The 14622-nt window shown below is 38.9% G+C and overlaps 1 protein-coding gene across 1 annotated transcript in view; it reads right to left on the minus strand.

Annotated features, from left to right (window-relative positions):
* Nucleotides 1-1959: 1959 nt before the first annotated feature.
* LOC126456504 (uncharacterized) overlaps nt 1960-14622 on the minus strand; it is a 152474-nt gene continuing 139811 nt past the window's right edge. The window contains exon 12 of the mRNA XM_050092253.1: nt 1960-5495. Within this exon, the coding sequence (XP_049948210.1) occupies nt 4916-5495 (580 nt within the window). The 3' untranslated portion in view covers nt 1960-4915. The remainder of the gene's footprint in view (nt 5496-14622) is intronic.

The following is a 14622-nucleotide window of genomic DNA, read 5'->3' on the forward strand; positions in this document are numbered from 1 at the left end:
TATCGGTATTCCATTGTCAACCGAACAGTTGATTACTGTTAGCCTTTGAAAGGTATTCATGCAGTTTGGTTGCAGTTTAAGTGTGTTAACAGATTGGAACAATAACTCTGATCAAAAGTTCGCTACCAGTAAGTCAGTTTTATTGAATTTTTGCATTTTATTTACTTTTGCGTACTACGAACTGAATCGTAATTTACCACAGCTCTGCTGTAAATGAATGCAGACAGTACATACAGGGATTTCTGCTTGTTTAGGAATGTCTGATTATTACACAAAACCCCTATCTACTGCGGAAGTTATGGCTATATTGAATGAAGATGAACAACTTGAGGTTGCAGACAGCATCGATTGGACATACATTCCTCCAGATGTTGATCAGATCACATATGAAGAAGACATTGATGAAGATTTTCTTGTTTAGGAAGAGGAAATGGTCCCTTATTTTGGGAGACATTCCTGCAAGATGTTCATCAAGGGAAAACCTGTCAGATTTGGCTTCAAACTGTGGGTGTTTATGGAGTTCAAATTGCTACTTGTACAAATTAATTCATTATGGTGGGAAGATGGCAGGATGTGAAACATCTGAATTTTCTTTTGGTAAACAAGTAATTTGAATTTGCTTTCAGTTGTTGAAGACCCGTATTGTCATTATATATATTTTGGTAATTTCTTTTCCTCTTATTCTTTATTTTGTATTTTAAAACAAAAGGGATTTTTTGCCACTGGCACTAATTGGGAGAACTGCATTGCAAAGTGCCCTTTGGAATCCACCTCAAGCATGAAGAAAAAAGGCAAGGGTGTGTTTGACTTTCTCTTCGATGATAAAGCTGAAGTCATGATGATTAACCATGATGGTTAAGCGGACTGACAATTCCACTGTGACAGTAGATACCAACAACGGCACCATCTAGCCTTTAACAAATGCAAAAAAAAGGAACAGTCTGAAAGAAAAGTATTTCTCTGTTCCAACCCAGATAATAGCTCAGTACAATGAACATATGGGTTCATATGATTTACACGATAATGTTATTGCCAATTACAGCATTCGAATAAGAGGCAAGAAATGTTGGTGGCCTCTCTTCACCAACTTGAGTGACAGTGTAACTGTGAATTCATGGAAATTGTACAGTCTTGCAAAGGAAGAAAATATGTCAACTTGAATTTCGATCATACTTATGCATGACCCTAATGAAATCAGACGATACTGCATCCGAGAATGAAGGAAACGGAGAAACTGCACTCACAAACATCCTTCCAAATGCTCTCTTCTGAAAGAAATATGCTGATGATGATGTAGGCCACATAATAGAGGAGGAAAACAAAGGAAGAAGAAAATGTAGGGTAATGCAAAAAAAAGTAATGTGCATTTCCATTCAAACTGTTTTCAAACATTTCATAAGAGAATGAAATAAGACTCATAGTCCCAAAGTTGCGTAAACGCAACATTTTGCTGTACTTTAATTAGGACCTGTATATTTCCCTTTTTTATATTTATGTCTATATTAGTGTACAATTAGATCAAATAAACATTATTTTCAAAAACAATTTATCTATTTAATGCTTGTTCCTTAATGGGTCAAGTCGTTGCAGTAACTGTCATCGCAGTGCACAGAAAGTTCAATAATATGGTAGCCAATTGTGTGTTTACATATGACGATGTACCACATGTCAATCAGCTGGAGATGAGACCATCTTTCCTCTTTTTTGTTTAATCCTTTACTTTTTATTTCCGGTCTCCTATCTTTTCTATGACTGGCCAAAATGTGTGGTGTCTGCTAATTGTTATGGAATATTGACAATTATTATATCAACTGGCTGCATGGCTATTTTTCGTAACTCTTGTGGAACAGATGTACAGAGTTCCTCATCATAACAAATGCTCTGGGCACATTTCATTGTAGTGCGGGAATCGCCAGGTTAGGGAAGAATGAGTGATCAAACGGCTGTAATAAATGACGGTTCTTTACTTACAACAAATATTGGAAACTGAGGTATAGCTACTATACAAACATTATTTAGCTACCTCTAAATACTTGAGTTACATTACAAGGTGATAATGTAACTGCATTTTAACATCCACGCATTTTCAATGCTTTACATTATACACTTACTATTCACAAGGAAACAAGAGTCTGGCACGTTTAGATCACCTACAAGAGTACAAGAAAAAATATCGGTCCTTTAAATTAAAACGAAATTGCTGATAAATTTTGCCATTTTGTTAATATTGTATTTCTCAATCCTGTATATCATGCCCTTGATACACATTTGTAGAAGGTAAATGATGATTACATTTATTACAAGGTTTAAAAATCCTCATTCTTTAACAGACTACATACACAATATCTTCACATTTTCATATTACAAAAAATCTTTCTTTTATAAAACAACATCTGTACATAATGCCACAAATCAATGGCATACAAGTCAGGATCTCTCTTTAATTATTTTTTGCACATAAATATATGAAATCATTCTCTATTACTGTTACATAAACTTTAACATCTTAAATTACAGCCAATCTACAATAAGAGAACAGGGAAGTGATGCTGTTGTAGGAACACCAGTACATAACAACAAATAACAAAATTGAACACAGTTAAAAATGTGAATAACTGTAGAATAAATTTTTCAAACGAATTCAAAAACTTTCATAATTTGTACATTAAATTATGTACTGAATCTCCATATTTAATGGATTTCACACAAGAGAGAATAATTTTTTATCTGAATAAAAATGAAATGAATCATGGATACAATACACTGACTGCAAAGCCAATACAACAAATATATATCACATTTACTATTAAACTGCTGCTTTCTGATATTCTGTGACTGTTTCCACAATTTTTATTTGTATTTAACACCTTCAGCTGACAAATTAACAAAACATCAAAACCACATCTTCAATTTCCATTGCACTCGCCCAGCTTATAGGAAGATATGCATGTCCTCCTATTCCAACCATTTTATTTACAGTACCAGATGGAATAAAAAGGATGTGCTTAAATAATTTATCAGAAGATCCTGAATTGCCTATTTAACAGAAGAGAGATTATTCTTATATCACAAGTTAATCTTAATGACCATGCATATATAATTTAGCATTTTGTCACTGTAGGCTTTTCTCATGAATCAGTATCTTAGAGAATGCATATTTCTTTTCAACTAACAGTATGTAATAACACTGTGAAGCTGTGTTGTGACCCTGTTGTAGAGCTTCTAAGAATGTCAGACAATGACAAGACATACAAGAGGGAGCTGTTCCTCACTCAATTCTCAGTCATACAGGCATCCTGTAGTGTCGAACAAACAGTTTCGTGTCACATTTTTAAATACATAATACACCACATATAAAAAGTAACAATACTAATAACATAAATCACTTTTTAGGAAAAATCAGTTTCAGGAAATGGCACATAATATCTCCATGGCATAAAACTTTAAGGAGACTTCTATAAAACACAATATGGCTTTTAAAAAAATGTAATATCTAAAATACTAGTTATGAGCAATCTTAAGTGAAATTTTTGGTAAACAGCAAATGCTCTAGACAAGAAAAAGCATTTACAGTTGACCAGTCACTTGTTCCTGGTATCGGCACATAAATGAATCAAGCAAGGAGTGCTGAAGGTATTCTGATCAGGCAGGGGTCATTACTTAGTTGTGAAAAATATATGATTTACACAGTTCTGTAAATATGCTCAAAGTAATACTACAAATACGTCATGCAAACTAAATGTTAAACTTCCACATGTCAAATCTATCTCGATAAAACAAGTTTACATTCTGTAGGTATATATTACTGACAAAATCAAAGTATGGCCTACCACAGTTCTGGTTCTGGGAACAAATGCCCATATTTTTCCACTGCCACAGTGTTAAGATTTTTTTCCTTCCTGTACAGTGTAGCAAAATAGACTAGATTTATCTAAGATTCACACTTTGGTATAGCATTGACAAATTTAGAAGCACTGATGTATTTCAGAACTGGTGTAATAAATGGACTGTAAAACCACCCAACACTTAGTGGCAGTATATACTTACACCATAATCATCAGTTTATTACGGGAACAGATGGAAAATGTATCATATATTTGAAGTGGGAACTGGAGCGCTTGTGAACGAGTATAAGTTTGAACCCCTGCCTCTCAAAGTCAAAACCACAGAAGGGGAGGGGAGGGGGGAGGAGAGAGAGATCAAATGGGTAACCACAGAGATTTCACTGCTGATCTGACTCATAATGTGAAACCATTTGTTACATAATTTCAATGCAGACTCATATATTTGTGTAGTATTTATCAAGTGTGGATTGAACGTGCTGCAGAAATGAGTAGCTACTGTACTGTATACTAGATATTCGACCTCTTTGTGAAAAGTTATTGACAAACTAGCTGTTTAAAGTACTAGTATGATTCAGATCTAGGTTAACTATTCTGAAATTGTGCTAATGCATTCTTCCTGTAAACCTGTCAGGGGAACAAAACAGTATCTTTTACTGATAAAACTGACAGTGAGAAACAATTTTCACCACACAGAAAAATACACAGAAGGGCAGAGGAGACGACGGGTAAAAATATCTACGGCACGGTCATTAGACATTCACAGGAAATGCACCTGCAGTTTAAAAATAAGCTTATCTGGCACAAAGGAACATATTCTTCAATAAAAAAAATTGTGACAGTGTTTTGGCCAAAACAAAACTAATACACAAACATCCGAAATACATTTTCAAATGCAGTTTTGTAATGCATAATCTTCTTTCCACGTAGTCCTGAGTATTTCACTTCTGTCCACAATTAAATCATCCACATAGAGCCTGAAAACCACCGACACATTAAACGCACACAGAACCGGTCCCCGGGCCCCGCACAGTCGATCTGACCACTCACGAGGGGTCAGAGGTCGGCCACCGCTACGTGACACTGATGACGGGCCTCGACGCAGACGAAGAGTCCTGCCCAGTTCCGCCACCTTCGCTCTTGATGCACTGACCTGTCAGTTGATTCACACTCAGCGGATTATTAACGTCCCGAGGATTGGTCCCGACAGGATTCCGGTGCGGCTGAGGACCCGGCGGCGGGTGGTGCTGGTGCGGCGGATGGTGGTGGTGGTGGAGTGACGGGGGTGGCAGGGGCAGGGGCACACTGTTCGTGACCGGAGGTTTGCACTCATAGGCGGAGGACCCCGACGGATCGTGGGGGGTGAGGGGGCTCTGGAGGCTGACACAGGGGCTGGCCAGGCTCACCGAGGGGCTCGCCAAGCTCGTGCCAGGGCTGGGCAGGATCATCGACGGCGATGTCAGGCTGGAGAGCCCACTCAGGCCGCCGGGGCTCGACAGTGAGTGGGGCAAGCTCTCTCCGTCACCGTCTGCATCGTCATCAGGTGGGGTGTGCGCTTCGCCCGCACTCCCGCAGCTACCGAGATTATCCTCCGACTGATTGCCGTCTGCACTCTCACCAGATTCCATGTAGCGGATGCATTTTTTCTTGCGCCTGTAATGTCAAATTTTGATGGTAATTTATGAAAAAGAATAAAAACGCAATTTTAAAATATGTATTCCACTTACGGGCTAGTAACAGACTGTGCAAGTAAGACACTATAAGAGTCAAATGAGATGCACAAACAGTTTCATCAAAAGCATTTGGATAACTTATTTACTTTTATCAATAATTGAGAGTTATAGTTTGCTGCAGTTCCTGCTTGCATATCTACCTCTACTTGAAACAGTGTCTGGACCTGCACATAAATTGAATATCACAACATGCTACTTCATTAAATATGTAAACCACATTTGTCTGTTATACATGCATTCATTCTTTTGAAGATACTAACACTCAGCTACACACATGCTTTATGTAAACAGTATAACACACACTTTTCACAGTTTTCAGATAAAATGTGATATCAGGAAAAAAAACTCCTGGAATACTCTAATAGTTAAATACTACAAAAACAAAATTTTGTTAAAAATTTATCAGAAAATGTGAAACAAATTAAAACACAGAAAGCAAACAATAAAATGTATGCTGGAAGCCAATTAAGTAAACAACCATGCCATCCATAGAAACTTAAATGGAACAGTTACAGCAATTTGGAAATGTGCAGTGACATGCATGATTCAGTCCTAATGAATCAGAGTTGACAATTAGCCATCTGACAGGATACTGATATAGCCGTATGTACGTTAAAGAAAGAAGACCTGAAATTGTGAGCACTATGTATGGGCAAGTTCTGGGACGGAGTCTGAAAAATATGGAAACTAAAAAGTTGATACAGAAAAAGATAAATAGGAAAAGTGCCAAACAAATACCAAATTAAATACCGTATTGATAGGAGGGGAAGGAGGGTGGAGGTGTGGTTGCCCCATCACTGCTGATGAAGCACATTTATATATGATTGCAGATTATGTCATCTTTCTAAATTATAAAATGCTTTCAAATCAATAAAATAAAAGAAGACAAATGTTGTGTGTATATATCTATTGTTGCCGACAACAGTGCAATTTGTCATAATAATATTAAAGATACAGACATGTAAAACCACATAAAAATTTAAAGTTAATATCAGAAATGGTTAAATAATGGCTTCTTATGCACATTCAAGAATTAATAACAAAATTAAAAAAACTATAATTATCTACGGTAACACAAACAAGTAATGATTAAAAAAAGCACAACACAGCACACTGCAACATGCCTCGTAGGAAAAAAAGCACGGAAGATGGTAAATGACTCACAGATGGCCTCGGGCTCATGATCGACTAGAGATTAACATATGTGGGTTCTTGCGGGGAGGCAGCATTGCTAGTGGTAGTGTTACCATGATGGATAATGCTAGCATGGACCCCCAGCCCTGCAGGGGGGCCGGGGGGGTGCCCTGGGGGGTTCCCGTGGCTCGGCCCATCCGGACTGCAGCCAGCAGCACAAGATAGAAACACCAGTCAGCATTAAAGGGGCACTCATCACAATAGTCTTAACAGGCTTACAGAATTAGGAAATAGTAAAAAAAAAGTAAATGCATAAACATTAAAAGAAACTTCACAATATTCTGTTCTATTCACGAGCTTACAAAAACCATGGAGCACGACAAAACCTTTAGTGTGTCAGCCAGTGAAGCTCTGTGTTATTACACGAGTCTTCTCCATGAGTTTTGTAAATCCAATTACAATGCCTCTTAATTATCTGAGACAAAAGTCAGAAAGTTAAAGGGCAATACATACTTCAGAAAATGTGTCGACAAAGATGCTGATATAATGCACATACTACAGCATAATTTCATTACTAGGTTAAGATATATTTAAGTCACATTTCCTGCAGCTGGAAATGAATCTGTAATGATACAAAAACAGTAGCAGAGAAAGTATATGACATTTAACAGAAACATAACTGAAAAAAGAAAAATTTTAAACAGACAACTGAGAGGTGACATTGTAAACCATGCCCCTTTAATGTTTAACTGTGGTCTATCTCAAACCAGGAAATGTTTTTAATAAGGTTCTCACTGTATTTCAAATTTTGATACATTAAAATAAAATTGCTAGAAAAAACAAAAACAAAGAAAAACTTCTCTTTTTTTTTTCTTTGTGGGAAGACACATTTTCTGAATTTTTTAAGGAAGAAAAGGATCCCTGGATGTGACCAGAAAAAATACTCATAATCTACTAGGTGAAGTTGAGCATTCTTTTGCTTTTGCCCTAGTGACTTTATAACTAACTGAACCAAGAAGACTTGCTGGACGTTAAGTCTAACACACAACCACAAAATTTGGAAACTGTATGCTCCGAAAATATATATATTCCCACTTGGTTGAAAGGAAGCAGCAAACACAGTTTAACCCATTACAGAAGATTTAACCTAAATCTATCTACCAGTGAATAAATAAATCAGCATTAATCCGTCCCCCTCCAATTACTGAACTGCTATTTCATTTCAGACAATCTACGTTCTTTTCATTTTCAACATCTATACTCTGTGAAGTGTTACTACTGACTAGGACTAACAGAACAATTATGATTTATTTTTGGAACAAATAAATATTTTATGAAGCATAAAAACTAATTATTATATCTGAAGTAGCACACACGTAAACAAGGATGAATTCAAAAATAACGTGTCTTCTCACAGACGTGACTATCTTTTCATACTGATTGAGAATGTGAGACCCTTCACAGTAAGAACCCCCCTTCTGGCACACAATTTTTCTCTCACAGTCAACATCTTGCATTCTTTAATTACTCCCGCAGTTAAAAGAACGCAACATGTTGTCTATACTCTGAACTGTGATCACATGCAAATAAAATAAAAACAAGCACTAAAGTAAAGTTAACAAAATGTAAAGGAAGGAAAAAAAACACAGTAAACAGAATAAAATAAAATAAAAAAATATGTAGCTATACAGAACTTAAAATGCAGTTGACCTTATTTACAAATTTTACAGAAGCAATTGATGAAAACCAAGTTTGTTCTCATCAATTTGTATGTACAATATGCTACTTTCATTCAAATTCTGGGCTTCCTCTGAAAATTTTCATGTGGCACAGATGTTAACGTTCAGCCCTTTGAGACCTACAGCCATGGTATTATATCCGTCTCTTGACAAAATAAGAAAGCTGTTTAAAATATACTGTAGTCTGTAATAAAACTGCATTTAGTAAAATGCAATTGATCCTACAATCCAACAAACAGTAACAACAACAGAAAACCATTAAAAATCAACTGCCTCAATACAGCCACTGAAAAAAAAATAGTTGGACTGATCATTCTATTTCACAGCTTCCATTTCTAAACATAGTTTCAAACTGCAAAGTCTAAAAAAACTCTACTTAAAATAAATTTGCATTTAATATTTACAATCATCTTTGAAAATCACTATTGCAAAAACACAGTACTTAAATTTTTCTAACTGTTACCACAGTACATAGAAGCATAAAAATCAATGTATCAAATAGCGTGAGCGAATAAATTAGCATATTTCTACACATATCACAAGACATTTTCTAGTATCTCTTTAAAACAAATACTGCAATGAATCTTATTTTTAAGTATTCATTTGCTCCTTGCCCTGTACATACGTCTTCGTCTGTACCATTAACTAATAGTAATCTGCACTTGTTGGCCTTTGCTATTTAATCTTTGTGATGTGTTGTTAGTATTTGTGTGTGTGTGTGTGTGTGTGTGTGTGTGTGTGTGTGTGTGTGTGTGTGTGTGTGTGTCAGCAGCTAATAAACAAACAGAACAAAGCATGTCACATTCTTAATGTTTTATAGGAAGACTGTGTACTGTTTCTCAATAACATACGTTTCAAATTTTACATACAGTTACAAATATTGAGAAAAATGTTGTATCTTCCTTATGTAATGACTGGAAGAGGTCAAGAAGACAACCTATATACATTCAGCGTGTAACAGCAATATTTTCTACCACAGGTAGTTACTGAATTACTACTGTCTCATTTTTCAACACTTCTATTTACAATAGTGTGTATGCTGTAACTATTTCACAAATAATAGAACTGTTCCAATGCAATTTTCACCAAATTCATAAACGGATAAAGACGTTAAGCAGATCATTGACATAATCTACAGAGACTCCATTTGAATAACATAAATCATGTAAAACTGTACACACTGTGTGTTAATGCCAAGTGATTGCAAGCATTCTGTTACATTTTTGTGAAACTATTACTATATTTTGGTTCACTGAGTGGTATTACACAGATAAGAAAACTGAGAATACAAATTTACAAGACACACAGAAAAAATTTATGTACAACACAATTAACTGCAGTCTGTTTCATCGCACAATATAGGTTATAAACACTCAGTTGTTTCAAAAGTTTGTTTTGTTTCATTTTGTTTTAGGCTACAAAAAACAACTGGGGTCATACGCACCCAAGTCAAAACTATAGAACACAAACACAGAGGCGAGGGAAATGACTGAATGTCAGTCCCAATGGACAGAATGACAGCTAAAAAAGGCACATGGAAAATGGGCTAAAAAAAAAACACCATACAAAAATGGAGGTCCAAAACTAAAAATTAAATGGTCTTCACCATATTGCTTTGGCAGATAGTAAAATGCGGTCGACAGCCCGTGCATCATTCGCTAAAACGGTTGATAAAGCAGATGGCAACCCCAGCTGGAATGTAAATTGGTAAAAAAAAAAGGCATTCCAGCAGGAAGTGGTGGACAGTTAAAATTTAGGCGCAATGCATACAAAGTGGTGGGGCAGCGCTACTGAGCAAATGATGATGGCTAAAAAGGCAGTGCCCAATACGCAGCCGAGTTAAAATAGCTCCTCCCGAGAGGGCTGAGAGGAGGTCGTCCAAGATGCCGGGAGAGGCTTAATAAGCCGAAGCCTATTCCCATGAAGGGAGGCCCATTGGTGATGCCAAAGGGACACCACCTCCTGACAGACAGCAATGCAGAGATCATTGGAGGGAATAGAGGTACTCGTGGGCTGAGGTACAAGGACTGCAGCCTTGGCAGCAGCGACAGCAGCCTCGTTTCCTGGCAGACCGTCATGCCCAGGGACCCACAGAAACATGACATTGGCTCCACCACGAGTGAGCAAGTGACAGTTATCCTGGACTCGCTGCACTAAGGGATGAGCAGTGTACAGTGCACAGAGACTTTGGAGGGCGCAGAGTTTGTCTGAGCAAAGGACCCAATTGGGAAGGCTGTGTCCCCGGATGTACTCCATGGCCTGACACAATGCGAAAAGCTCGGCTTTAAATACTGAGGAGTGTGCCGGAAGCCAATATCGAAAGACATAGGTGCCAATGACGAAGGCACACACACTCAGTCCGAGAGCCATCAGTGTACTGTCGCTAAGTTCCATGCGAAGGTCATGAAACTGAAAACGATAGACCGAGGCTGGAGTAGTGTCCTTAGCAAGTGAATGAAGGCCTAAATTAACATCGGTCACTTCACGAAGCCAAGGTGGTGAAGGGTTCACACCCACTGGGAAAGTTGCAGGTAGCATGACGTTAAGCCGCCGTAGCAAGTGGTGAAAGCAGACTCCAGAAGGTAACTGAGAAGAGGGACGAGCCCCATACTGACGATCTAAGGAATCATCAAAGAAGGAGGCATAGAAGGGGTGGCCACGCATGTCACACAAACAGCATGCATACCTGCTGAGGAGAAAGTCACAGCGGTAGTATAGTGGTAGTTCAGCAGCTTCGGCGTGCAGACTCTCAACTGGGCTGGTGTAAAAGGCGCCCATGGCCAAACGGATGCCATGATGATGGATAGTGTTGAGACGGCGTAAAAGAGATGGGCATGCAGACACATGAACAAAGCACTCATAGTCAAGTTTCGAATGGACAAGGGATCAGTACAAACGAAGGAGGCTTGGTTCGGTCAGCACCCCAAGGAGTACCATTGGGGATTGAGAACACACAGGACATTAAAGGACTGCATACAGCGGGCTGCCAGATAAGAGACACGGGATGACCAAGAGTATTTCCTATCGATCATGAGCCCCAGGAATTTCGTAGTGTCAACGAACAGAAGGGCAACAGGCCCAAGATGTAGAGATGGTGGGAGAAACCATTTGCACTGACAGAAATTCATACAGGTGGTTTTGTCAGTGGAAAAGCGAAAGCCATTGGCAATGCTCCAGGAGTGAAGTTGAGCAAGATAGCGCTGAAGACGCCACTCAGTGAGACAGGTTCGTGGAGAATTGCAATAGATGGCAAAATCATTGACAAAAAAGGAGCCAGAGACACCCGACGGAAGACACGCCATTATAGGGTTAATGGCGATAGCAAAGAGGATGACCCTCGGGACGGAACCCTGAGGCACACCATTTTCCTGAATAAAGGTCTGGAATTTCCGCAAAAAACCATTCATGACATGGGTAGACAAAGTAACGAGATGGTCAACTGTAGAACGCCACGCTTGAAATCCACACTGTGCATTCATAAGTAAATGGTGAAACTCGAGCCACCACACCAGCTGGGCATGACTCATACGTTCTATCACCTTGCAAATGCAGCTGGTAACAGAGATGAGGCGGTAGCTATAAGGAAGGTTTTTGTCCTTACCGGACTTAGGTACGGGTATGACAGTGGCTTCACGCCAGTGTCCAGGAAATGTGCCCTCAGCCCAGATGCAGTTGTATGTGTTAAGCAGTAAGTGCTTTCCCACAAGACAGAGGTGCTACAACATCTGAATATTGATAGCATCTGGCCCTGGGGCAGAGGACCGGGCTGAACTGAGAGCATGATCTAGCTCCCTCATAGTGAAGGCAGCATTGTAGCACTCAAGATTCGGAGAAGAGAAGGGTATCAACCGAGCCGCCTCCACTCGTTTCCAATGGATGAAGGCAGGGTGATCATGGGAAGAGCTCGAAACTTCTGCAAAACGGTGGCCCAAGGTGTTGGCGATTGCAACAGGATCCACGATGACATCAGCACCTACTGTCAGGCTGGAAATGGGGGAATGGATCTTGGTTCCAGAGAGCCATCGGAGGTTAGCCCACACGACAGTGGAAGGTGCGGAACTTTTGAAAGAACTAGTGAACGAAATCCAACTAGCTCTTTTGCTATCCCGAAGAACTCAACAACACTTTGCACGCATCTGTTTATAACGAATGCAGTTTTCCAGCATAGGGTGATGGTTTAAAATGCGGAGAGCACGTCTCCATGTGCGAATTGCGTCGTGGCATGCCTCAGTCCACCACGATGTGGTAAACAGGAAGTGCAAGGAATGGAACATTCTGCAGCAATAAGGATAACGTTGGTGAGGTAGTTTACCTGGTCATCACAACTGAGGAAATCGTGTTCTGCGAAGGTCGCCAGGGAGTAGTATAGCTGCCGATCAGCTTTAGGAAACTGCCATTTGGGAGTGCATGTGGATGGGGTAGGAATCAGCAGACGGAGAGCGCACGGTAAGTGGTCGCTCGAGTAGGTGTCAGAAAGAACAGACCACTCAAGACAATGGGCAAGCTGGGCAGTGCAAAAGGATAGGTCCAAATGGGAATAGCTGTGCGAGGAGTCAGAAAGGAAAGTGGGTGCCCCAGTGTTAAGGCAGAAGAGGATGAGTTGGTTAAGGTCAGCCAAGAGGGCACCTCTCCGGCAGGTCCTGGGAGAATCCCAAAGGGCATGATGCACATTAAAGCCACCGAGTAGCAAAAATGGGACAGGTAGCTGCCCAATAAGATGAAGGAAGTCTTTATTTCAAAAGTGAGGATAATGTGTGTTTTAACACACATTCTACAGTGCAGATCAATGCCCTAGTTGCACTATAATCGGTTATGATCAGCACAGTCAATATGTCACTTCCCTAAGGAGGACTACACATTGGGACGACAGAATATTTTGCACTAGCAAATCCAATGTATGAGAGTCAAGAAAAAAATTAGCTGGTTTTACATCTGTGCACTGCAACATTAAGAAGCAGAAACAAGCAATAAAAATTAGTACAGAAGAGATACACAACTACCTAATGAGTTCACAAGAATATTACTTATTTCAATGATAAAATAAAGTAACAATGTTACAATAAATGTATCAGAAGAAACCATGAAATGGATGACAAAACATTCCTTCAAAATATCTGCAACTATGTTATCTCCAAAGTCAAATAATAATGACTAGTTCCTCCAGTGCAATCATTTGTGCACAAGCTGTGTTGTAAACTGATGTAAATAATTAATATGATACATCACACAATTCTTTCCACATTATTCTCAAGAAAATAACACAACTCTACACTGCACCCTACATGATATGTCAAACCAATAGTCCTTCAACATAAAAAAGTCACTGCAGACAAATTATTTTTTCCATTGTAACATTCAGTTACATGTAACTGATAATATGTCAGCAACCTTCTACAACAGTTGGATAAATGAAGACCTAGGCACTCGGGAGCCTTAGGCTTATTCCCACAATATAATCTCACGAATGTGTATCGCAGGAGATAAAAGTAATGCTGCATACACCATAGTATGCTTAGTTTTAACATGCAGTATTGCACAACATTCTGGAACAGATATGGACACGAATTTTCATTTTTGAATGCCTAGTATGTCCAAAGAGAGAGTTACAGCATGTACAAATGAGACAAAACATTGATGAAAGCATACAATACTGCCTTGTGTGTTCAGCAACCGGACTGGCCCTGTTCACACAAACTACTTATTCAGGTGGTACTACATAATAGACACACTACCAAACAGTGCTCTGTAACACAATATAACTCTTCAAGTACAAACTGAATGTGATGCGGCAAACTTCAGTATGCAAGTGAAGGTTTGAATACAGCCTTTTTTTGAGAACTGCTTCAATGGTTATACAGAGTACAGTCACCCACAATGCGACAATCTTCCAAAGAGGATGAACCACTAGCCTTCACCCATAAGTGAATATTACAATCTGAATTTATCTTAACACGTCTACGACAAGTCAAAGATAAACTCCCATGTGGCATAAGGTAGGAACCCTCACCAGAGATAATAATCTCAGAAACAGGAATAGTTCTGTAAGCTAAGATGCATTACAATTTAAAAAATGCAACAAGTGTATACGGAGTTTGAGACAACTGAACCCTAAAACAAGTAAAAGCTCAATACCTCAACTATTCAGGTACTAGTAGCAGTTTGTCATCACACAGA

The sequence above is a fragment of the Schistocerca serialis genome, chromosome 2, assembly GCF_023864345.2.
Source record: "Schistocerca serialis cubense isolate TAMUIC-IGC-003099 chromosome 2, iqSchSeri2.2, whole genome shotgun sequence".
In the NCBI taxonomy this organism is placed as follows: domain Eukaryota; kingdom Metazoa; phylum Arthropoda; class Insecta; order Orthoptera; family Acrididae; genus Schistocerca; species Schistocerca serialis.